Genomic DNA, 27,232 nt, shown 5'->3' with positions numbered 1-27,232 from the left:
AGACTGCTGCTGCTGCCCTAGGACCGCCGTGTCCTTTTATGTTACCTATATTCACTGGTCGACTCTAAAACTTATGGTCTATGTTATGTCTGAACTTATGTCCTATGGTCTATGGTGGGTGTGAACTTATGGTGTGCGGTGGTTAATCTGCCGTTTATCTAAGTGTTTGCTGCTACTCTGCTTAAGTGGTCTACGTTATTATTAGTACTATTTTGTTGATGCATGTTAGGCCTTGTACAATGCTAGATGCTAAGGGTGGTTCTTAGAAAAATAACCCGGGTTTTTCTGAAGCACCATTGCCTATTTCTACAGGACAGACGCCTAGTTAAGCGTCTATCCTGTACAAATAAGCATCGGTGCTTAAGAAAAGCCTAGTTTATTTCTCTAAGCACCTCGCCTAAGCACCTTGCATTGTACAAGGCCATAGCAACTCAAGTATCGTATGGTGGTCTATATTATGTTTGCTGTGTTATTCTGCCGTTCTAGAATCGTATGGTGATGCATGCTAAGAACTCTACTACTATGCCTGGTTGCAAAAGGACCGGAAGGCTGTCGACGGCCTTATACAGACAGAGCGTGTCAACATGGACGCGAATGTGTTTCAGGCACGTGCCAATATGGACATTAGACTGCAACAGGAGCGCAAGGACATGGACTACAAGGCTATGGTGGAGCAGGCCATGATGGAAGGAAAGATGCTGGAAGACCGTGCGATGTTTCAATCCCATGTTCAATGCCACAGCAGTCGACCACAAGAGCATGTCTTCAGTTCTCCCCCTGTGAGTACCTTGCAACGATGTTATTCAGTCACGATCACGAACGGTATTGCGTATGAATAGTTTTTTTGTGAGTAACTTTGTGTAAGCTATTCATATGCAGGCCAAGAAGCATAATGCGGCATAATCTCCAAACACTAAAGGCCTAGCGATGTCGGTGTCACCCGTTGAATGCCACAGTCCTCCACTCGAAGAACATGTCTTCAATTCTCCCCCTGTAAGTACCTCGCACCCATGGTAAACATTCATATCCAACATTTTTTATGACCATATTTAATTCGTGTGCAACTCTATGTCGGTAATTCATACGTAGGCTAAGCATCCAGTGACGAAACAATCCCGAATCTCCATAGATGAAGATTCCATCCCATATAACAAGGTAACTTTGTCGCGATGTTGCTACACACATCCAAAATTATGTATGGCACTTTGGTGATTGCAATGTATTAAATCTGACGTGAGATACTCGTATGTAGGTGCTGGTAATGGAATTTTTCATTCATAGGGATTATGAGCTTTCCATGTCCCGACAGGATACTTTGACGAAAGACCCATTGAGATGAGATTGTATAAACCTGGCATATTGGACTATGATTTTCTCATGAAAGAAGTGGCTGGATATGGTTATAAAAAGGATTCAGATTTGTACCAGTTCCTACCTGAGTATGCGTGCAACCTACCAGAAGGAATGTTCCTGATTTCAGGACCAGGTGATTTTGCAAATATGATTTCCCGTCTGAACGGCGACAAGACATGTCATTTGTATTTGGTGTATAATCGTCCACCAAAAGATGATTATGGGTGGTCGAACATGGATTCAGAGGTTCCTATCCTTCATGTTACATCAATTTTATGGCTTCATCATCCTTATGTTTCTCCTAATACGTTCGTATGATTTTTCACAGGAACTGCGCATCCAAGACATGCAGCATGCGGAGGCTCTGGCTAGAGAGCTTGAGGCAGAGGAACAACTAAACTCCTTAGATTACATTGATGTACCGTGTAAAAATATGGGAGAAGGTGGGTCATCACCAAGCCTGACGCAAACTCCAATGACCAATACAAAGAGTCGCTGGATTTTGGCACTGGAGACGAGCTTCCGTACGAGGGTTAATATTATTTGAAATGTTTTAAGCTAAAGACAACATTTTTTTGTTTTTTTACGAATGTTTCCAGTTATGAAACAATTCATTCACGATGGAGGTCTTGTAACAACATTTTTGCTAGAATGTGATTTCCATTTCCGACGCGACATGCATGTGTTTATACCCAACCGTACACTCCATCCGTTCCTAAATATATGTCTTTTAAGATATTTCAGTATGAACTGCATACAGATGTATATAGACGTATTTTTGAGTGTAGATTCACTCATTTTGCTCCGTATGTAGTTCATACTAAAATCTCTAAAAAAGACTTATATTTACGAATGGAGGAAGTAGTTGTTTGTGAGCAGGCCTTTTGTGGAAAAAATCTGCAGTCACTTCAGAACATTTATGTACATTCATGCTACGTAGCCGTCGATTTGTCCGCACATGTGCTAGCGATGTTTGTGTACACCGTAGAATACCCCGCGACAGGTGTTGCGGGATCATGTACAACTGTGACTGAAAAAAAATTGGTGCAAAACGGTGCAGGAAATAAACCAAACGGACATTTTGTGTAACACAACATGACAAAAATACTGGCGAATCATCCTCGGGATCCACGGAGTCAGACCTAACGAGATCTGCTCCGAGACTGGTGTGGTGTCAGGGCGCATCGAAGTGCAGGCGGATCCCCGCCAAAGCGCATGAGGAAGGGCCGTCGCACTCGCGCACGTCGTCACCCGGAGACAGGTCGACCGAATTAATCGGTGCGGGCCCAGCACACGTACGCCTGTCGGGCCCCAGTTCGATATCCCCGCACGCTCCGCCTGCAGGCGGTGGAGTTCTTTCGTGGAGGTGTGATTACCGACGCCATGCATGCACGTAGGTTTCCCACGTCCGCCCTGCCTCCTCCACCAAAGCCTGACCCATCCAAGCAATTCAGCGCGGGCCGGCCCACGTCGCGCCGGTCTCGTGCCAGGATCACGTCTTAATATTTTTAGTCCCACCTCGCCCCCCGAGCAAGTGCTACACCGGCTTAAATACCTTCATCTATTTGATTATTACAAGCGTGGGTCTTCCGTGCACTCTGTTTGGAGGATATGCAGGATGAGTATGATTCATCATCTGTATTCATCCTATATATTCTTCAATTGGAGAGCATGGATGACTGATGTATTTTTATGGATTTATCGGCCTATATTTTGTTTTCGGGAACGATTCCAAATTTTCTCGTGCAAAATAAACTAGCTACATGCTGGACAAGAAGAAACCATGATTCTTGAGGTTGCACATCAAAAAGTCACATAGAAAATGCAAACCAAATATCACAAACTTATACTGTTACAAGGGAGTGGACTATTAAAAAGAAAAGAACTATTACAATAAGAAGTGAAATAGAACACAACTTTTATTTCATTTTTGGATTTTAAAACTGTCAAAAGAAATAAAAAATAAAAAATGTTTGATTTTAAAATATTGTAAATATATAAAAGAAAATAAATATTGGAATTAATAAGTGAAATAAAAGACAATAAAGAACAGAAAAGAATGGGCCCAAGCCAGAGCGTGGATGAGGCTGGCCTGGGTTAGCCCACCCGAATTGGGCCCAAGCCGGAGCTGTTGCGGGAACAGCCGAGTGGTGGTGGGAGTTTAGTCCCACCTCGCCAAGCGAGAGGAGCTCGCATCGGTTTATATACCAGGCTGACAGCTCTCTCACAAGTTACTCTCTAAATCATACATGGCAACCTGGTCCCTCCCTGCCCCGTGGGGCCTACTAGCAGAGTCATTCATGCAACATGGGCCTGCATCCTGGCCCAAATGTTGTTGGGTTTCTAGTCGTATGCAGGCCGTGTTCTGTGAGCCTACTAGTAGGCGAGCATTTTTTTACTTTTTATTTTATTTTGTGCATATGTCACAAGTCAATATTTTTACCTTCTTCAAATAACCTCCTCATTTTTATACATGCTCACTTACATGTAATACACATAATTATGAAAGCAATTTCAACTGAAATGAAGTTTTCACTGTCCCCTTGAGGTAAAGTCGGAGGTATGTACCAGAGTTTCACCAAGCCAATATGAAATATATAAAACTCTGGGTTTTTTTTTCATATCCATGTTTGGCACATCGATTTGAGCATGCAGAACAAATTTGTGGTAATTTGGAAGTGGTGGAAAAAATCACCTTTTCTACAAAAACTGGCTTAAGTGAGACCAAATGGTCCCTCGTGTTTAAGCGTGATTTTTTCGACCTACTCTAAATCACCTCTAATTTTGCACACTTGATATCTTGCACAAACATAACTAGGTTTTCAATGTTTTACAATTTTTTTGTGAGACCAAATGGTCCCTCGTGTTTAAAAAATTGATTTTATTCTGCCCAGTAGACTAACTGATCAAAACATCGGTCTACACCTTAAGGGGCATTGTAGGATACATTTTTTTCAAATTTCATTCATAGGCATGTTTGGCACAGCTATTTGAGCATGCAGAATAAATTTGGGGTGATTTGGAGGTGGTGTAAAAAATCACTTTTTTTTACAGAAACTGACTTAAGTGAGACCAAATGGTCCCTCGTGTTTAAGCGTGATTTTTTCGACTTCCTCTAAATCACCTCTAATTTTGCACACTTGATATTTTGCACAAACATAGCTAGATTTCAAGGTTTTACAATTTTTTAATTTTTTTTTGAATTTATACTGCCCTGTAGACTGACTGATCAAAACATCGGTCTACACCTTAAGGGGGCATTGTAGGATACATTTTTTCCAAATTTCTTTCATAGCCATGTTTGACACATCTATTTGAGCATGCAGAATAAATTTGGGATTTTTATTTCTGTGCCCCTGGTTCCTTAGCTCTACTCATTCATCCCCACTCTGTTAACTTTTGCTCACTTTTCCCCACTCCCTTGCCCGTAACCCTCAGAACAGGTTATAACGGACGTTGCCGTCGGGTCAATGCCTTTGACCGTTAGCTGACGAGTGGGGCCGCGTATATGTGGGCGCATGCGAGACCGTGGTCGTGGGGTAGCACGTGTCCATGGACATGCCCGAAACGTCCCATCATATAAAGAGGGCAACCACCTCCATCGCCCCTACCATTTTCCCCCAAATCCCCTCCCTGCCGCATCGTCTTCCTCTCCCCCACCGGCGTCGTCTCGCTCTCCTCCACTGCCTCCACCGCACCGTCTCGCTCTCCCCCACCGCATCCTCTTCCTCACCTTCATCGCCTCCATCTGTCAGATGGCCGATGCTTGTGGCGACGCCGGCGCAGCGGTCGGAGATGTGGTGGAGCTGCAGGGTCCAGGCGCGGTGACCGCGGATGTTGGCGGCGTCCACGGCGGTGCAGGGAAACTCGCAACCGCTGCGGATGTGGCGGGCCGCCTCATCGATGCAGAAGGTGAAGGCGTCGAGCGGCGCAGTCCATCCAGATGCCCCCGTTGCGCCGCCTGCCATGGAGGAGGAGGTATTTGCACTTGCTGAGCTTGTAGAGTTAATTGCTCCCTAGTTGCATTGGTTAGATTGTGATTCATACGGTAGTTTAGATGGTTAGAGTAGTTGGTTTGATGGATGGGCCCGGGTTTTCTGTAGGGTTGGGTTGGGGGGACGGGGGTTTTTGGACTAGGGTTTGTTGAATAAATTCGTTGCAAAAATGCTATGTTGTGAACTATGATTTTAGGTGCTGCAATGATTGGGGTATTTAGATTGGGATTTGGATAAATTCATTGCAAAAATGCTAGATGTTGTGAACAGATGGGGTTTTTAATGCTATGATGCTTATTAGATTTGTTTTTAGTGCTCACAGATTGGGGTTTTTAATGCTACTCAGATTCGTTGCCTTAGATTGGGTCCCTATTAGATTTGTTTTTGAATGCTACTCAGATTGGGGTTTTGAATATCATATGCCCAAATGGAATCCATTGATTAAGAAGTTATAAATTTGATTCAATGTGTGTAAATTTGTCATATTGGGGTTTTTGATTCATTAGTATATAAATTTGATTCATTAGTATATAATTTTTTTTCACAATATGTAGTTATATTAGCTTTGTTCTTCAATGTGTGTGCATGACCAATGATCAATATGTTATTTGAATGTCATATTGGGTTTTTTATCAATGTGTGTACAAATCTAATACATTGATATACTAGTGATGGATGTGGTTTTTGAATGCATAGAGCTAAGGGGCACAGAAATAATAAGGGAAAATTGATTTTATACCCTTAGTTGGGTCACACTCGGCAGGTTTACCCCTAGTTTCCGAAAACCCTCGGTTTTGCCCAAGCCCGTTTGCTCCTCTTATGGTTTTGCCCTTCCGTCACATTTCCATCCAGTTAGTGCCGTTTGACCGTGTGTTGACCATCTATGGACTTTTCGTTGGACTTATTTGCCCCTGCTTCCTCACTCTCTCACTAGACACTTCCAAGTGGGACCCATCACTCAGAAAACATCCCTCTCTCTTCTCACTAACATGTGGGACCCACAATGGACCAAATATGTCTTAACGGACACTGCCATGTTGTAAACATAATATTAATTTTGCATTAATTTTTTATGCAATAATTAACACCGCATAAACTAATTAAAACACCAGTAATTAACACAAATCAGTACTTAATGTCGTATCATCTCGAATATAATTAATCATCAATCAATAATTGCCAGCTATACTAGCTAATTACATTGCGTCAAGTGTTAAAAAATGTTGGGTCAACGATTGAAAGGACGCCGTCGGTAGGACGAGGATGAGCTCGCCAGCCAAAGGAATCGGCGCCGCAGCTCGCTGGAGCCAACGGAATCAGCACGGGAGCTCGCCGGAGCACCCGGAATCAGCGCCGGAGCTCCCCAGATCCTCCTCACCTGTGTGTCCCCATAACGGAAGCTTGGCCACCGCCGCTGCAGTGTGGAAGGAGGCCCGGGGGAGGGTCAACGGGGCGCTTTGGATCTGGGCCAATGGGGGGCATCGGTGTTGGCTGGCCCACGTTGGCGTGGACGAGGCTCCACGCGAACGTCGGCGGCTAACGGATCGAGAGGTGGACTTCCATGGGCGGTGGCCATGGTGGCTTTGGTGCTGCTCCCTACTACTGTTGATGAAGAGAAAAGAGCATGGTGAGAGACAGAGTGAATCGAGAGAGAAAGGGAGAGGGAAGGAGGAGAGGAAGGAGCACGGGCAGGTCAGCACTCACGCTCGGCCTCGACGGATCGGGGGCGGAGACGAGGTAGATCAGGGCCGAGACGAGGTGGATCTGGGGCGTGGAGACGAGGAGGATCGGGGTGATTGTCCTCCTACGGGCGCTCAAGCCCAAACTCGTTGGGATTGATGGCTCCACCACCGACGGGACCGCCGTTGGCCTCCCCCGCTAGCCATCGACGGGATCTGTGGCTCCACCGCCGACGGGATTTGAGAGAGAGAGGGGAAGGGGATCTGATACTAGGGTTTGACCGACGAGATAGAAATAAAAGTGAACCTTGGATGGTTTTCGGAATGATGGGTCCCACTTGGCAGTCTCTCACTAGAGAGTGAAGAAGTAGGGGCAAAATGGTCCAACAAAAAGTCCACACACGGTCAACACACGGTCAAATGACACTAACTGGATGGAACCTTGACGGAAGGGCAAAACCATAAGAGGAGCAAACGGGCTTTGGCAAAACCGAGGGTTTTCGGAAACTAGGGGTAAAACTGCCGGGTGGGACTCAACTAAGGGCACAGAATTAATTATCCCAAATAAAAAACCTCACTTCTAAAACATCTCTGATATTGGGAGTATATTAGCCCTATGATCAATGTGTCATGTGTGCTTCAATTGGCTACTAGTGATGGATGTAATTGTATATTCAGGAGGATGATGGTTGGGGGGGAGAAAGAGGAAGCTGGCCGATTACGACCCGTACGAGGGGGCGTTTAGTGACGATTATGAATATGAGGTAAGCCTATCCCTTGTTCATTTAGTTCCTTCGACATGGTGTATATGAATCTATAATGTACTAATGCAATTCATTCATGTGTGCAGTATGATTCTGGAGATGATGTGTACAAGGGAAACGTCGCATCCTTCACATCCAAGGAGGTGTAGAAGATCAAGGCCAAGGGAGTTGCTTCCTTCTACAATCGCAAGTTCAAGAAGTGGCACTGCCCCTACTGCACCACCAAGCCAAAGCCCAAGGATGACCGCTTCGATCACCTTCTGTCTCATGCAGAGGATGTAGCGATCCGCGGGGAGGACTACATGATCAGGGGGCAGCATGCTGCGCTCGCGAAGGCCCTGACTCTGGCGTGAAGTGATGTGATGATGCTGTGATGGTGTGATGATGTCAACTGAATCTTAATCTTTTGGGTACTTAGGGTCCGGTTACTTATGGTAAACTTAATGTGGCAGTTTATGGTGTGAACTTAATCTATGGTGATGCTAGTAACGTATTGTTCTATCTATATTTGTATGTCCTTATATTTGCCTGTGGTGTATGGTTAGTTCTGTTTAGATGTTGTGAACTAGAGTTTAGGTGCTGCAATGATCAAACATGTTGTTTCAGTGTTGCTTCACTGATCAGACATGTTGTTTCAGTGTTGCTTCACTGATCACACATGTTGTTTCAGTGTTGCTTCACTGATCACACATGTTATTGGTCTCATGTTTATTAATCAAATCAAATGCATGCTTTTTCCCACCAGCAAATTATCTATGTATGTTTGTGTAAATTCAAGAAAATGCAAAAAAAAACCTTGGCAAACTATCTATGTTTGTGTAGGAGATCATGTGTGCAAAATTTGAGGTGATTTAGAGGAGGTCACAAAAAAATGAATTTGAGAAATATGCTCCAAATGAGCTCCCATGCTAGGGTAAACAGCCCATTCGTAATCAAGTTTTTTTGGACCTACTCTAAATGAGCCAAATGTTTTGTATTAACACCTATTCAATCTATATAGTGTAGATTCGAAGTCTCACTATTTTTTGAATTAATCTTCATATTTTTACATTTTCTTTTAAAAAATATGCTTTAATATAAAAACTATTAAAAACACGTTTAAAATATGAAAATGTAAAACTAAGTTCAGATCCTTCTTATTCACTTTGAAATAAAGATTTGGTGATTTTTTTGATTTTTTTAGATTTTTCAAAAACAGAAGGTAACCCTACCTCATCTCCTTGAACTCTATGAAATCTTGTAGGTGATAGCTCATATGTGTGAAGGTTTTCTCATAAAAATGACCATAGACCAAGTTTATGATTTTTGGTTGGTAACATGTCACATAAGACAACATTGTGCGCAGGTTTCATATTTTTTTGATTTTTTTTAAATTAATGGTGCTCGTTTGACCTCGATCGTGCCAGCTAGGGTTTTTTTCATGAAAATGACCATAGACCAAGTTAAGTATTTTTCCTCGTTAGTGTGTCTTATAAAACAACGAACGGCGAAGGTTTCATATTTTTTTGATTTTTTTAAATTAGTTATGCTCAGTCAAAGCTTTCGTAACCCTGTTGACCAGCTCAAAACCCCTCTAAATCCCGCGGGGTTTCTCCTAACCCTAGCTCCAAACGTCAGCCGTCCGATCATACCCTGGCGCCAAGCGACAGCCCTCGGATGTGGTCTTCTAGAAGGAATTCGGTGGGCAGGCTGCGTGCAGGCTCCGGGCCATTGGATCACATGGACGGCTCCGCATCGTTGGATCATGGGGCGATCCGCGAGAAGCGATCCTCTTGGTTGTGCTCGGCTGCTCTCCCACCACTGACTCCGCGGGAAAAATTGTGGTGTTGGGCCCAAAAAGAAACCAAGCTCTAGTTGGGCCGTCGAATCGCGTCGTTTTTTTGTGAACGTGTTGGCTCTATTTGTGCACGTGTTGGCTCTATTTTTTTGCATCGTTTGAAATTACACAACAATTGACATTGCGTAGAAAATTTATTTATTTTTGTTCTATAAAAATGTAAAATGACCAAATTTGTAAGGGCTAAATTTATTTTTATCATGCAAAATGGCCACAAATTATTAAAAAATGGGTCATTTTGCATTTGTATAATGGCCACAAGCCCTCTATTTGTTCTTATCATGCAAAATGACCAAATTTTTATGGGCCAAATTTATTTTTATCATGCAAAATGGCCACAAGCTCTTCAAAAATTGTCTCTTTTTGTTCATATAATATAGGGTTTGACCACGGATTCCCACGCGTGCAATTAGCTTCTTTTTCTTCTTCTTTTCAAACCACCGTTTCTCATGCGTGTACACTCCCGATGCTGCGGTGGGTTTGAAAACGGGCTACTAACTTCACATTTGACCCCGTTATTGCCACGGCCAAATAACACGTAGCACTATGGCTATTTAAGCCACCCTCTGCCTCTGCCATCCCTCATCCATCTACCCTTCTTGCTCTTCGACCCCTTCTCCGTCTTCTGCACATCCCTCAGCCATGCAGTACACCGGACCAACCTACCGCTTCCCACCCACCGTGCCGGAGAGGCTCTACCCTACCGGTGTGTACGTTGATCACACACTACGTGTGTGGGCGCTATCAAGGCTGAGGACCACAAGGAACTTCACCGAGTTCTTCCTCACGTCCGGCTACCACCACCTCCCGAGGGGATCTCCAACGATGTTCCGCGTCGAGGAGGTCATCCAAAACCAGGTGGTGGTTGCTCTCCTTTCCCACTTCACCAACACATTCGACGCCTTCTACCTCCTCGGCCGGGTGTTTTGGTGTGGCTCCGAGTTCATCGCTTTCACCACCCACAACAGGTTCATGGAGTACAACATCATCTTCCCCACCGCGAAGCGCATGCACACTCTTCCGTACCCCATCGACAACGCCCCGGAGGAGCAGTGAAAAGGGCGCCCGGAGGAGGAGCGTGGTGGAGAAGGCAGCGGCTAGGGTTCTAAACCCTCTATCTTTTTTTAGTGTATTTTATGTTAAGTGTAATTGAACTATGTTGGAGTTGCTTTGGGCTTGTTGGCCCTTTTCTTAAATTCTATTATTAAGTTTTCCATCTATTCTATTATTAAGTTCTTCCTAGTCTGAACTATGTGATCGTGATATGGGCTTGTTGGCCCTATCTACATATTGGGACTACATATTTGTTGATTATTTTCTTAGAGAGCTCGGCTTGTTAGTAGGTTTCCCTTGTTAGTAACCACCTAGTGCATTCAAGCAAGCTTTGTTAGTAGGGATGAATGAGTACAACTAAGCAAGGGAGTGGCTCTTTTTTTTACACAAGCCACAAATATGTAGCCATCTAGCTAGAAGAGAGGAACCAACGGCAGTGACCGTCGCTGCATCCGTGGCGGCTGGCATGCAAGAAAGCTGCTCGGTCAGCGCATCATGGCGGACGCATCGGCGCATGCAGGCTCGGTCGACGCATCATGGGATCGTGGCATCGGCGCATGCAGGCAGGGTTTGCTGGGTGCATGCATAGCACGCTTCTGTCCTTGTGGCACGCGCAGACGTTTAATGCAAGGGACGACCCAACAAAACCACGGCCCAACGGTCGAACAGCGACACCACCCAACGCGGCCCCACTTGTCAGGTTGAACGGACAACACAGTCCAGCATGGCCCCACTAGTCAGAGTTAATGGTCAAGCCTTTGACCAGACGGCAATGTCTGTTTTGCCCTGATAACCCACAAGTATAGGGGATCGCAACAGTTTTCGAGGGTAGAGTATTCAACCCAAATTTATTGATTCGACACAAGGGGAGCCAAAGAATATTCTCAAGTATTAGCAGTTGAGTTGTCAATTCAACCACACCTGGATAACTTAGTATCTACAGCAAAGTATTTAGTAGCAAGGTAATATGGAAGTAACGGTAACAGTAGTAAAAGTAATATTTTTGGGTTTTGTAGTGATTGTAACAGCAGCAACGCAAAAGTAAATAAGCGAAGAACAATATGTGAAAAGCTCGTAGGCATTGGATCGGTGATGGAGAATTATGCCGGATGCGGTTCATCATGTAACAGTCATAACATAGGGTGACACAGAGCTAGCTCCAATTCATCAATGTAATGTAGGCATGTATTCCGAATATAGTCATACGTGCTTATGGAAAAGAACTTGCATGACATCTTTTGTCCTACCCTCCCGTGGCAGCGAGGTCCTAGCGGAAACTAAGGGATATTAAGGCCTCCTTTTAATAGAGTACCAGACCAAAGCATTAACACATAGTGAATACATGAACTCCTCAAACTACGGTCATCACCGGGAGTGGTCCCAATTATTGTCACTTTGGGGTTGCCGGATCATAACACATAGTAGGTGACTATAGACTTGCAAGATAGGATCAAGAACTCACATATATTCATGAAAACATAATAGGTTCAGATCTGAAATCATGGCACTCGGGCCCTAGTGACAAGCATTAAGCATAGCAAAGTCATAGCAACATCAGTCTCAGAACATAGTGGATACTAGGGATCAAACCCTAACAAAACTAACTCGATTACATGATAAATCTCATCCAACCCATCACCGTCCAGCAAGCCTACGACGGAATTACTCACGCACGGCGATGAGCATCATGAAATTGGTGATGGAGGATGGTTGATGATGACGACGGCGACGGATTCCCCTCTGCGGAGCCCCGAACGGACTCCAGATCAGCCCTCCCGAGAGAGATTAGGGCTTGGCGGCGGCACTGTATCGTAAAACACGATGAATCCTTCTCTCTGATTTTTTTTCTCCCCGAACGTGAATATATAGAGTTGGAGCTGAGGTCGGTGGAGCACCAGGGGGCCCACGAGGCAGGGGGCGCGCCCAGGGGGGCAGGCGCGCCCCCCACCCTCATGGAAAGGGTGTGGGCCACCTGAGCTTGATTCTTTCGCCAGTATTTTTTATTATTTCCAAAAATAATCTCCGTGAAGTTTCAGGTCATTCCGAGAACTTTTGTTTCTGCACATAAATAACACCATGGCAATTCTGCTGAAAACAGCGTCAGTCCGGGTTAGTTCCATTCAAATCATGCAAGTTAGAGTCCAAAACAAGGGCAAAAGTGTTTGGAAAAGTAGATACGACGGAGACGTACCAACTCCCCCAAGCTTAAACCTTTGCTTGTCCTCAAGCAATTCAGTTGATAAACTGAAAGTGATAAAGAAAAACTTTTACAAACTCTGTTTGCTCTTGTTGTTGTAAATATGTAAAGCCAGCATTCAAGTTTTCAGCAAAGATTATGACTAACCGTATTCGCAATAACATTTAGGTCTCATGTTTACTCATGTCAATGGCATAATCAACTAGCGAGCAATAATAATAAATCTCGGATGACAACACTTTCTCAAAACAATCATGATATGATATAACAAGATGGTATCTCGCTAGCCCTTTCTGAGAGACCGCAAAACATAAATGCAGAGCATCTTTAAAGATCAAGGACTGACTAAACATTGTAATTCATGGTAAAAGAGATCTAGACATAGTCATACCCAATATAAATTAATAGTATTGGATACTAATGGCAGCGGTGCTCTCCAGCTGGTGCTTTTAATAAGAGGGTGATGACTCAACATAAAAGTAAATATATAGGCCCTTCGCAGAGGGAAGCAGGGATTTGTAGAGGTGCCAGAGCTTGATTTTGAAATAGAGATAAATAATATTTTGAGCGGCATACTTTCATTGTCAACATAACAACCAAGAGATGGCGATATCTTCCATGCTACACACATTATAGGCGGTTCCCAAACAGAATGGTAAAGTTTATACTCCCCCTCCACCAACAAGCATCAGTCCATGGCTTGCTCGAAACAACGAGTGCCTCCAACTAACAACAGTCCCGGGGGAGTTTTGTTTGCAATTATTTCTATTTGATTTGCATAAAGCATGGGACTGGGCATCCCGGTGACCAGCCATTTTCTCGTGTGTGAGGATCAGAGTCCACTCCTCTTGAGAATAACCCGCCTAGAATGGAAGATACAGACAACCCTAGTTGATACATGAGCTATTCGAGCATACAAAACAGAATTTCATTTGAAGGTTTAGAGTTTGGCACATACAAAATTACTTGGAACGGCAGGTAGATACCGCATATAGGAAGGTATAGTGGACTCATATGGAATAAATTTGGGGTTTAAGGAATTGGATGCACAAGCAGTGTTCCCGCTTAGTACAAGTGAAGGCTAGCAAAAGACTGGGAAGCGACCAACTAGAGAGCGACAACAGTCATGAACATGCATTAAAATTAACAAACATTAAGTGCAAGCATGAGTAGGATATAATCCACCATGAACATAAATATCGTGAAGGCTATGTTGATTTTGTTTCAACTACATGCGTGAACATGTGCCAAGTCAAGTCACTTGAATCATTCAAAGGAGGATACCACCCTACTATACCACATCACAACCATTTTAATAGCATGTTGGCACGCAAGATAAACCATTATAAACTCCTAGCTAATTAAGCATGGCATAAGCAACTATAATCTCTAATTGTCATTGCAAACATGTTTATTCATAATAGGCTGAATCGGGAACGATGAACTAATCATATTTACAAAAACAAGAGAGGTCGAGTTCATACCAGCTTCCTTCATCTCAATCAGTCCATCATATATCGTCATTATTGCCTTTCACTTGCACGACCGAACGATGTGAATAATAATAATAGTGCACGTGCATTGGACTAAGCTGGAATCTGCGAGCATTCAATAAACAGGAGAAGACAAGGCAATACGGGCTCTTGGTTAAATCAACAATAATGCATATAAGAGTCACTTCAACATTTTCATTATGGTCTTCTCCTATCGACCCCCAAAGAAAAGAAAAGAAATAAAACTATTTACACGGGAAAGCTCCCAACAAGCAAAAGAAGAACAGAAATATTTTTTGATTTTCTTTTAATTATTACTACAAACAAGAAAGTAAACTAGATAAAAGCTACTACTGGTCTTTTTGTTTTTCTTAAGGTTTATCAAACACACAAGAAGAAAGCATAAAAAGGAAAATAAACTAGCATGGATATTACAGTGAAAAAGTATGAGCACCAACAACTAGCATGAGTGTGTGTGAATATGAATGTAATGTCCGTGAGAAATACGTACTCCCTCAAGCTTAGGCTTTTGGCCCAAGTTGGTCTATTGCCACGGCTGGCCTGGCGGATATCCGAAGTTGTAACTGGGGTCGTACTGTGATGCAGCGGCTATTGCATCATGGGCTGTAGCTTGGAGGCGAGCTGCCCTCGTCCTCCTCTCGTACTCATTTGCCCCTTCCCTGGTTATGATATATCTCCCCTTTGTCTGAAAATCAAAGAGAGTAGGAGCAGGGAGAACAATATTGACGGCGTGGCGCCTGTCAAAGATTAGTCGGTACTGGAGAGGAGGTTCATTCCTCTCAACAAACCGATGGTGGACCATGGCATTAAAATCTAGATAAGAAGGAGGCAATTCCATATCATAATTACGAATAGGTATATCAAGAAAATTAGCTAAACGGGTTGCATAAATTCCACCAAAGAAATCTCCATTAAATCTATTATTATGCAACCTACGTGCAACAATGGCTCCCAAATTATAATGTTTATCTCCTAATACAGCACTCCTAAGAACACTGAGATCAGGGACACACATGTGAAGTGCTTCATCCTTACCAGCTTTCATACACTTATAGCTCTGGTGCATCCGTTGCATGGCAATCCCTACTCACTCACATTGATATCTATTGATGGGCATCTCCATAGCCCATTGATACGCCTAGTTGATGTGAGACTATCTTCTCCTTTTTTTTCTTCTCCACAACCACCATTCTATTCCACCTATAGTGCTATGTCCATGGCTCACGCAAATGTATTGCGTGAAGATTGATAAAGTTTGAGAACATCAAAAGTATGAAACAATTGCTTGGCTTGTCATCGGGGTTGTGCATGATTTAAATATTTTGTGTGATGAAGATAGAGCATAGCCAGACTATATGATTTTGTAGGGATAACTTTCTTTGGCTATGTTATTTTGAGAAGACATGATTGCTTTGTTAGTATGCTTGAAGTATTATTGTTTTCATGTCAATATTAAACTTTTATCTTGAATCTTTCGGATCTGAACATTCATGCCACAATAAAGAAAATTACATTGAGAAATATGCTAGGTAGCATTCCACATCAAAAATTCTATTTTTATCATTTACCTACTCGAGGACGAGCAGGAATTAAGCTTGGGGATGTTGATACGTCTCCAACGTATCTATAATTTTTTATTGTTCCATGCTATTATATTATCTATTTTGGATGTTTATGGGCTTTATTAATACTTTTATATTATTTTTGGGACTAACCTATTAACCCAGAGCCCAGTGCCATTTTCTGTTTTCCCCTTGTTACAGTGTTTCGCAGAAAAGGAATATCAAACGGAGTCCAAACGGAATGAAACCTTCGGGAGAGTTATTTTTGGAACGGAAGCAATCCAGGAGACTTGGAGTACACGTCAGGGAATCAACGAGGAGAGCATGAGGCAGGGGGCGCGCCTACCCCCCCCCCCCCAGGCGCGCCCTCCACCCTCGTGGGCCCCTCGTGGCTCCCCTGACCGACTTCTTTCGCCTATATATATCCATATACCCTAAAAACATCGGGGAACAGAATAGATCGGGAGTTCCGCCGCCGCAAGCCTCTGTAGCCACCAAAAACCAATCGGGACCCTGTTCCGGCACCCTACCGGAGGGGGGAACCCTCACCGGTGGCCATCTTCATCATCCCAGCGCTCTCCATGACGAGGAGGGAGTAATTCACCCTCGGGGCTGAGGGTATGTACCAGTAGCTATGTGTTTGATCTCTCTCTCTCGTGTTCTTGATTTGGCATGATCTTGATGTATCGCGAGCTTTGCTATTATAGTTGGATCTTATGATGTTTCTCCCGCTCTACTCTCTTGTAATGGATTGAGTTTTCCCTTTGAAGTTATCTTATCGGATTTAGTCTTTAAGGATTTGAGAACACTTGATGTATGTCTTGCCGTGCTTATCTGTGGTGACATTGGGATATTCACGTGATCTACTTGATGTATGTTTTGGTGATCAACTTGCGGGTTCAATGAACTTATGCATAGGGGTTGGCACACGTTTTCGTCTTGACTCTCCGGTAGAAACTTTGGGGCACTCTTTGAAGTACTTTGTGTTGGTTTGAATAGATGAATCTGAGATTGTGTGATGCATATCGTATAATCATACCGATGGATACTTGAGGTGACATTGGAGTATCTAGGTGACATTAGGGTTTTGGTTGATTTGTGTCTTAAGGTGTTATTCTAGTATGAACTCTATGATAGATTGAATGGAAAGAATAGCTTCGTGTTATTTTACTATGGACTCTTGAATAGATCTATCAGAAAGGATAACTTTGAGGTGGTTTCGTACCCTACCATAATCTCTTCGTTTGTTCTCCGCTATTAGTGACTTTGGAGTGACTCTTTGTTGCATGTTGAGGGATAGTTATGTGATCCAATCATGTTATTATTGTTGAGAGAACTTGCACTAGTGAAAGTATGAACCCTAGGCCTTGTTTCCTAGCATTGGAATACCGTTTACGCTCACTTTTATCATTAGTTACCTTGCTGTTTTTATAATTTCAGATTACAAAAACCTATATCTACCATCCATATTTCACTTGTATCACCATCTCTTCGCCGAACTAGTGCACCTATACAATTTACCATTGTATTGGGTGTGTTGGGGACACAAGAGACTCTTTGTTATTTGGTTGCAGGGTTGCTTGAGAGAGACCACCTTCAACCTACGCCTCCCACGGATTGATAAACCTTAGGTCATCCACTTGAGGGAAATTTGCTACTGTCCTACAAACCTCTGCACTTGGAGGCCCAACAACGTCTACAAGAAGAAGGTTGTGTAGTAGACATCAGGGTGCAGGAATAAGTGGAGGGGAGCCACCATGGGCCCACGAGGCAGGGGGCGCGCCCTGGACCCTCGTGGCCAGGTGCTTGCCCCCCTGCTGTGTTCTCAGTGCCAGATATTCTCAAATATTCTAGAAAAAATCATATTTCATTTTCGGGGCATTTGGGGAACTTTTATTTTCGGGGTATTTTTTTATTGCATGGATAATTCAGAAAACTAAGAGAAAATACCATTTTTAGTTTATTTCAACTAAATAACAGAAAGTAAAAGGAGGGTATAGAAGGTTGTGCTTTCTAACTTCATCCATCTCATGCTCATCAAAAGGAATCCACTAACAAGGTTGATCAAGTCTTGTTAACAAACTCATTCCGAATAACATGGAACCGGAGAAAATTCGAATAACACTATGTTACCTCAACGGGGATATACACATCCCCAACAATAAGAATAACATTTTTCTTCTTGACAGTAGGAAGGGGAAATTCAAAACCTCCAATAATAATCGATGGAATTTTTTCAATAGAATTGATACTGTGGACTTGAGGTTGTTTCCTCGGAAAGTGTACCGTATGCTCATTTCCATTAACATGAAAAGTGACATTGCCTTTGTTGCAATCAATAACAGCCCCTGCAGTATTCAAAAAGGGTCTTCCAAGAATAATAGACATACTATCGTCCTCGGGAATATCAAGAATAACAAAGTCCGTTAAAATAGTAACGTTTGCAACCACAACAGGCACATCCTCACAAATACCGACAGGTATAGCAGTTGATTTATCGGCCATTTGCAAAGATATTTCAGTAGGTGTCAACTTATTCAAATCAAGTCTACGATATAAAGAGAGAGGCATAACACTAACACCGGCTCCAAGATCACATAAAGCAGTTTTAACATAATTTTTTTAATGGAGCATGGTATAGTGGGTACTCCTGGATCTCCAAGTTTCTTAGGTATTCCACCCTTAAAAGTATAATTAGCAGGCATGGTGGAAATTTCAGCTTCCGGTATCTTTCTCTTATTAGTGACAATATCCTTCATATACTTAGCATAAGGATTCATTTTAATCATATCAGTAAAACGCATACGCAAAAAGATAGGTCTAATCATTTCAGCAAAGCGCTCAAAATCCTCATCATCCTTTTTCTTGGATGGTTTGGGAGGAAAAGGCATGGGTTTCTGAACCCATGGTTCTCTTTCTTTACCGTGCTTCCTAGCAACAAAGTCTCTCTTATCATAACGTTGATTCTTTGATTGCGGGTTATCAAGATCAACAGCAGGTTCAATTTCTACATCATTGTTATTACTAGGTTGAGCATCAACATGAACATCATCATTAACATTATCATTAGGTTCATGTTCATTACCAGATTGTGTTTCAGCATCAGAAATAGAAATATCATTTGGATTCTCAGGTGTGTCAACAATAGGTTCACTAGAAGAATGCAAAGTCCTATCATTTTTCTTTTTCTTCTTCTTAGAAGGTCTAGGTGCATCTAAATTATTTCTCTGAGAATCCTGTTCAATTCTCTTAGGATGGCCTTCAGGATACAAAGGTTCCTGAGTCATCTTATAAGCATTTTGTTTCAATTGTCTACCAAAATAAGCATTAAAATCTTCTTGCTTAACCATAAAGTTATCAAACTCATCCAAACATTGGCTAGCAAACTTAGTAGGAGGGATTTCAGCTTTATCATATCTATAGAGAGAATTTACCTTTACTACCTATGTCGGGTTATAAAGACCATGTGTTTCTTCAATAGGTGATGAATTAAGACCATATATTTCTTCAACAGGCGGTAAATTAAGACCATGTATTTCTTCAATAGGAGGTAAATTCTTAACATCTTCAGCTTTTATACCTTTTTCTTTCATATATTTCTTTGCCTCTTGCATATCTTCAGGACTGAGAAATAGAATACCCCTTTTCTTCGGAGTTGGCTCAGGAGTTGGTTCGGGAAGTGTCCAATTATTTTCATTATTCAACATATTATTCAATAGAATTTCAGCTTCATCCGGTGTTCTTTCCCTGAAAACAGAACCAGCACAACTATCCAGGTGGTCTCTGGAAGCATCGGTTAGTCCATTATAAAAGATATCAAGTATTTCATTTTTCTTGAGAGGATGATCAGGCAAAGCATTAAGTAATTGGAGAAGCCTCCCCCAAGCTTGTGGGAGACTCACTTCTTCAATTTGCACAAAATTATATATTTCCCTTAAAGTAGCTTGTTTCTTATGAGCGGGGAAATATTTAGCAGAGAAGTAATAAATCATATCCTGGGGACTACGCACACAACCAGGATCAAGAGAATTAAACCATATCTTAGCATCACCCTTTAACGAGAACGGGAATATCTTAAGGATATAATAGTAGCGAGTTTTCTCATCATTAGTGAACAGGGTGGCTATATCATTTAATTTAGTAAGATGTGCCACAACAGTTTCAGATTCATAGCCAGAAAAAGGATCAGATTCAACCAAAGTAATTATATCAGGGTCGACAGAGAATTCATAATCCTTATCAGTAACAAAAATAGGTGAAGTGGCATAAGCAGGATCATATTTCATTCTAGCATTCAAAGTTTTTTGTTTAAGCTTAGCTAATAATTTCTTAAGATCACTTCTATCATTGCAAGCAACAAAGTCTCTAGCAGTTTCTTCATCCATAACATAGCCCTCAGGCACGACAGGCAATTCATATTTAGGGGGAGAGTCTTCATCATCACTTTCATCAATATTATCGGTTTCAATAATTTCATTCTCTCTAGCCCTAGCAAGTTGTTCATCAAGAAATTCACCAAGTGGCACGGTAGTATCAAGCATAGAAGTAGTTTCATCATAAGTATCATGCATAGCAGAAGTGGCATCATCAATAACATGCGACATATCAGAATTAATAACAGAAGCAGGTTTAGGTGTCGCAAGCTTACTCAAAACAGAAGGTGAATCAAGTGGAGAGCTAGATGGCAGTTCCTTACCTCCCCTCGTAGTTGAGGGATAAATTTTTGTTTTCTCGTCTTTCAAGTTCTTCATAGTGACCAGAAGATATAAATCCCAAGTGACTCAAAGAATAGAGCTATGCTCCCCGGCAACGGCGCCAGAAAATAGTCTTGATAACCCACAAGTATAGGGGATCGCAACAGTTTTCGAGGGTAGAGTATTCAACCCAAATTTATTGATTAGACACAAGGGGAGCCAAAGAATATTCTCAAGTATTAGCAGTTGAGTTGTCAATTCAACCACACCTGGATAACTTAGTATCTGCAGCAAAGTATTTAGTAGCAAGGTAATATGGAAGTAACGGTAACAGTAGTAAAAGTAATATTTTTGGGTTTTGTAGTGATTGTAACAGCAGCAGCGGAAAAGTAAATAAGCGAAGAACAATATGTGAAAAGCTCGTAGGCATTGGATCGGTGATGGAGAATTATGCCGGATGCGGTTCATCATGTAACAGTCATAACATAGGGTGACACAGAACTAGCTCCAATTCATTAATGTAATGTAGGCATGTATTCCGAATATAGTCATACGTGCTTATGGAAAAGAACTTGCATGACATCTTTTGTCCTAACCTCCCGTGGCAGCGGGGTCCTAGCGGAAACTAAGGGATATTAAGGCCTCCTTTTAATACAGTACCGGACCAAAGCATTAACACATAGTGAATACATGAACTCCTCAAACTACGGTCATCACCGGGAGTGGTCCCGATTATTGTCACTTCGGGGTTGCCGGATCATAACACACAGTAGGTGACTATAGACTTGCAAGATAGGATCAAGAACTCACATATATTCATGAAAACATAATAGGTTCAGATCTGAAAATCATGGCACTCAGGCCCTAGTGACAAGCATTAAGCATAGCAAAGTCATAGCAACATCAATCTCAGAACATAGTGGATACTAGGGATCAAACCCTAACAAAACTAACTCGATTACATGATAAATCTCATCCAACCCATCACCGTCCAGCAAGCCTACGATGGAATTACTCACGCACGGCGGTGAGCATCATGAAATTGGTGATGGAGGATGGTTAATGATGACGATGGCGACGGATTCCCCTCTCCGGAGCCCCGAACGGACTCCAGGTCAGCCCTCCCGAGAGAGATTAGGGCTTGGCGGCGGCTCCGTATCGTAAAACGCGATGAATCCTTCTCTCTGATTTTTTTTCTCCCCGAACGTGAATATATAGAGTTGGAGTTGAGGTCGGTGGAGCACCAGGGGGCCCACGAGGCAGGGGCGCGTCCCCCACCCTCATGGAAAGGATGTGGGCCCCCTGGCCTTGATTCTTTCGCCAGTATTTTTTATTATTTCCAAAAATAATCTCCGTGAAGTTTCAGGTCATTCCAAGAACTTTTGTTTCTGCACATAAATAACACCATGGCAATTCTGCTGAAAACAGCGTCAGTCCAGGTTAGTTCCATTCAAATCATGCAAGTTAGAGTACAAAACAAGGGCAAATGTGTTTGGAAAAGTAGATACGACGGAGACGTATCATGCCCAGTTATGAGGGTTTCTGGCAAGGGAGTGGGGAAAATTGAGCAAAAGTTAAGAGCGCGGGGATGAATGAGTAGAGCTAAGGAACCAGGGGCACAGATATAAAAATCCCAATAAATTTGGGGTGATTTGGAGGTGGTGGTAAAAATATTTTTTTTACAAAAACTGGCTTAAGTGTATTTTCTTCAATTGGAGAGCATGGATGACTGATGTATTGTTTCGGATTTATCGGTAATATTTTTTCAGGAGCGAAATATAATTCCTCCAGTACATCTATTTCCAAATTTTCTTGTGCAAAATAAACAAGCTACACGCTGGCCATGAAGAAACCATGATTCTTGAGGTTGCACATCAAAAACTCACATAGAAAATACATACAAAATATCCCAAACTCATATTGTTACAAGGGAGTGGACCACCAAATAGTTGAGTCATACATTATGAGGAAGTCACTGACTAACTGACAGAATGAATTATATTTTAGAGACAAGGTCACACGGTACTAGACATAGACAACAATGCACACGCCAACATCAGGTTGATCATCGATGTACTTGCTGTCCGACCGTGCGCACAATGTTGTAGCTATCATAGTTCTGCTTCGAGATCCAACACAAAAGGATATAATTAATGCCATGGAATATATTTGGACACATGCAAACATTAAATTACGACATATTAGGTACCTCTAATAATTTGGTGCACGTACGTCGATTGTGACCATCTGTCGCATGACAATAGCCACATCTACCATGTGATCCTGTCTTCTTCATCTTTGCATGTAGCCTTTTCTTCGGAGCACCTCGGCCTGGCACATGCACGGGATCCAGAACTTTATCGAAACCTTCACCATCAAGGTTAGCCGATTGTGGCATCAACGGGCCAAACCTAATGTTGTTACCCTGAGCATTAGTTGATCCGTTACTATCAGCTTGTTCACTTGTTTATCCCTTGCAAACATCTTGTCCTTCCCAAACCCTTTTTAGATGCTGAAACGCCTCATCAGAGTGGCATGCCTTGAAACATGATGCGTGACTAAAATTCGTTAACTTACGGTACCTTTGTAGGGTTGCAGAGTATTCATACATCTCGCTCTTTCTGGTCGGTGCGTACGCACATTTTGAACTCATTGTCCACCTAGTGGGAACACAACACCTGGGCAGTGTTTCTTCTTGTTAAATTCCCAATATGTAAAATATGTGGGAACAAGGTGTGCCTGTGCATTCCAATTTGCGGCAAGAACAACTGATAATGCGAAGCAGACCTTCCTTCGACTCCGTGCGCACTTCGATCTTTTTATCCATTCTTTCCTTCTTAGACACAATGTATGTGATAACTTCTGCTGCATCAAGTACCTCTCTGATCTCACATTTTCTTACAGAATTTATGCTCCATAAGACCAACTTAAACACAACAGGAGTGAAAACTTTTGCGGCGTGTTTCTCAAGACTTGAAGCATTTTCCTCTGTGAACGGAACGGACTGCAAGGCCTCGATGTCTTGGAGAGCCTCGTTCAAGCGTTGCGACGCAAGGCAACGCTCATAGTGCTCTAGCATTTGAAACAACATCATCTTAGCCTCAAGATGCGTATGTAGCACCGAGTTTAAACTCTCACTCCGCTGATTGCTGCTCAACCCTAGGGAACAACGCCCCTCAAGATATGGAGCACACCACAGTTTTCTCATCTTATACATCTGATGCAGCCAGGAGTCCTCACTTGTTATTTTATTCCGTTGTAAGAACTGTAACCATTTTCTCTCATGCTCTTCAATGGAAGATGTATCATATATGATGTACAATGTGCTGCTGAATGTGCCATATACAGAGCCTATGGTTTGAGTCAGGCCACGCCACCCTGATTGCTCTCTGTATTGCAAGGTCCCCATCGGTGATCACAGATATAGGATGCTTCTGTCCCATAGCATCAGAAAAGGTCCGTAACATCCACTCGTATGTCTGGCTTGTTTCATGTGAAATGATACCACATGCAAAAATAATAGTGTTGCGGTGGTGATTCAACCCGATAAACGGCACAAATGGCAGATTGTACTTATTGGTTCTGTATGTGCTATCAAAAACAATAACATCTTCGAAAGCCTCGTAGTCAAGTCGGGATTGACTATCACACCAGAACAGTCCCTTCAGATGGCCAGCTTCATCAACCAAGTACCGGAAGAAAAAAATCTGAATCTCGCTCTTGCCTCGCCACCCTGTGATTGATCACCGTTTGAGCATCCCCGGAAGCAATTGATTCCTGCTTGTTAGCATGGCAGAAATTGTAAATGTCCCTCATAATGCATCCAACCTCATCATATCCACCGTATTGCATGCACATAATATCCATAATATGGTGTTTTTTGATCCCAGATTTTTCCATGTCTGCAATGTCCGCTTTCTGCTCATCGCTAATTCTTCTGTGTGAACGCAAAAAAAAACACGACAGGTCCCGTGGGGCTAGAGGATGGTTGTGTTCATCGATGAAATCCTTCACAAACAACTGACATGTTTCCTCCTGTTTTGCAATCACCAATTTAGCTTTACACCCTACACGAGTTATACTCCGTGGTCTCCTCTTTCTATCTTCCATCTTCCTCTTCATGTGCTTCTCTTCACGAACCCCTTCACGACTGCACACAAATTTCCTTAAAATTATATGGCAGTTCGATCCATCCCACTCGACATAGCTTCTTCGGACACTAAAACCTTCCTCAAGACCATATTTGTTATAGAATCTATAACCTTCATCCTCACTATTAAACATCTTGTTGGCAATATGATAGTACTCCAGCATTGACTCATGACTTACATCCGCCATGTCTTCCTGCATCACCATTCAGATGAATAAAAATCTGAAAGCACAAACAAAAATGCATGCAAAACCCCGTACGAAATCTTGCGTGGAATTTTAAACTTTGCTCCTTGTACATGTTATGGCAAGCGATCATAAACGTCCATAAACTAGGTCCCCCATAAACTAGTGAAGTGACAATGGATGATGAAAAATTCTAAATTGAATTGCATGCACTAGGGAAACCTAAATCGATGATTACTAAACAAATCTAAGTAGGAAGTGCAGGCTACGAATCAAAGTAAGTTGAGATTCGGGCGATTCATACCTTAGGATGCAAGTCCGGAAGCGATGGGATCTGCGGGGGGCGAGTTCCTATAGCGTCGCCGCCGACACTGCCACCGCAGATGTCACGCCTTATTCTTCTTCCTGGCACGTCTTTTATAGTGAAGGGGATGAGGAGGAGGAGGAGGACGCCGACGACGATGGTGAATTGGTTCCTCTCGTCGGGCTTGTCGGATAGAAGGAAGGGGATGAGAACGAGGACTTGACCTACTGGATCTATACGTGGTTCTGGTCGTGGACGTGATCGGTTGAAAGCACAATATTTTACCCTGGACCATTATGCCCTTCTCTGATTAAACTAATTAGGTTTATTCATTTTTAATCCCCCACTAGATCGGACGGCTAATAAAAATCGGAGGTGCAAGTACTCGAAAGTACTCCCATTACTGCCCCAATCACCGTAAAGGAGCTCAAATAACTATGGACAAACATAATTCTTCGTGTAATAAAAATATTCAAATGCAACACTAGTTTAAATTCAAATATTACAATCCAAAGATTAAGTTTTTAAAATAAAAATAGTCAAACTTGAATTCAACTTATGTTCTAATTGTCCCATTTCATCACTCGTGGATGCTCAGAACATACTTAAATTGTTCATGACTTCTTCGATGTCAAATCTGTCGATACATTTGGAAAAACTCCCCATCTCCCGCAAAAAAAACTCCCCAAATGTGGCCGGATTTTGAGCTGGAAGTTGGATAAGATCATCCATGTTCTCAAATTCCAGACCTCTGGCAACTCCTTCACCCTCATTCTTCACAATCATGTTGTGCATGATCACACAAGTTGTCATCACCTCCCACAAGTTCTTTGGATCACATATTTTTGCAGGTCCTCAACAACTGCAAAACGGGCTTGGAGCACTTCAAATGCCCCTCTCCACATCCTTTCTATCTCATTGTCTTTGGGCAAAGTGGACTCTTTTCTGACCAACTAGCTTAGAGATGGTCTTGACGAAGGCCGCCCGCGGAGGATCGATACAGTCAACCAGATAGTAGCCCATGTTGTAGTCATGACCATTGATGGTATAGTTGCACAGAAGAGCTTGCCCTCGAGTCAACCTAGCAAACAATGGAGACCACTACATCAAGTTGATGTCATTGTGAGACTCAGGCATGCCAAAGAAAACGTGTCAAATCCAGTGGTATTGTGATCAACTGCTTCAAAAATGATGGTGGGCTTCTTAACATGGCCATGATATTGCCCTTCTAGAGCATATGGGCAGTTTTTCCATCTCCAGTACATGCAATCAAGGGATCCGAGCGTACCTGGCCACCCTCTAGCTTCAGAGAGTACCATGAACCTTTCTTTGTCTGCGGTAGTTGGTTCTCTCAAGTATTGCGGTCCAAACACCTTGATCACCCAAGTAGAAAACCTCACCATGGCAACTCCACATATGTTTTCAGACATCCTGAGGTAGTCGTCCCACGAATCTGTAGTCATGCCATAGGCGAGCATCCTCAGTGCAGTCATGTGCTTATGTTATCTAGAGAATCCAATTTTTTCAACGACATCCTTCTTCAAGATGAAATAGTCATCACAGTCCCAGACGCCATTGTAGAGGCGATCAAAAACATTTTCCCGCATACGAAAGCGCCGGTGAAAATTATCCACGAATATGGCATCGGGGGCAAAGTAGTCGTCCAGCAGCGTTTAAGGCCCACATGCCCTCTTTCGGTTCAACACTCGATGTCCCTTGTAATCCAGGACATGCTTCTATGCATACTCCGTGTTTGGTACAACCACCTGCATCATCGCCGTTTCATCATCATATTCATCCTCCTCATCTGACGAGGATGACTCCATGAAGTTGTTGTAGAAAAAAAACACAAACATATTGTGGAACCACCATCTAAGAGCATCTACAAACGGACTAAGCAAATCCAACCCTCTATACGTCTACGGATACATCTGGACGTTGTCCC

General features: G+C 42.7%; 1 protein-coding gene across 1 annotated transcript in view; it reads right to left on the bottom strand.

Moving 5' to 3' along the window:
- LOC109761744 (syn-copalyl diphosphate synthase-like) overlaps nucleotides 1-26,780 on the bottom strand; it is an 85,226-nt gene extending 58,446 nt beyond the window's left edge. The window contains exons 1-4 of the mRNA XM_040395600.3: nucleotides 26,576-26,780; nucleotides 25,288-25,532; nucleotides 24,978-24,992; nucleotides 5,087-5,369 (exon numbers count right to left, since the gene is read on the bottom strand). Of these exons, the coding sequence (XP_040251534.2) occupies nucleotides 5,087-5,369; nucleotides 24,978-24,992; nucleotides 25,288-25,532; nucleotides 26,576-26,780 (748 nt within the window). The remainder of the gene's footprint in view (nucleotides 1-5,086; nucleotides 5,370-24,977; nucleotides 24,993-25,287; nucleotides 25,533-26,575) is intronic.
- Between the last annotated feature and the right edge of the window lie 452 nt (nucleotides 26,781-27,232).

The sequence above is a fragment of the Aegilops tauschii genome, chromosome 7, assembly GCF_002575655.3.
Source record: "Aegilops tauschii subsp. strangulata cultivar AL8/78 chromosome 7, Aet v6.0, whole genome shotgun sequence".
NCBI classification, from domain to species: Eukaryota; Viridiplantae; Streptophyta; class Magnoliopsida; order Poales; family Poaceae; genus Aegilops; species Aegilops tauschii.
The sequence above is the reverse complement of the archived record's forward strand: the minus strand, read 5'-3'. Positions and strand labels throughout refer to the sequence as shown.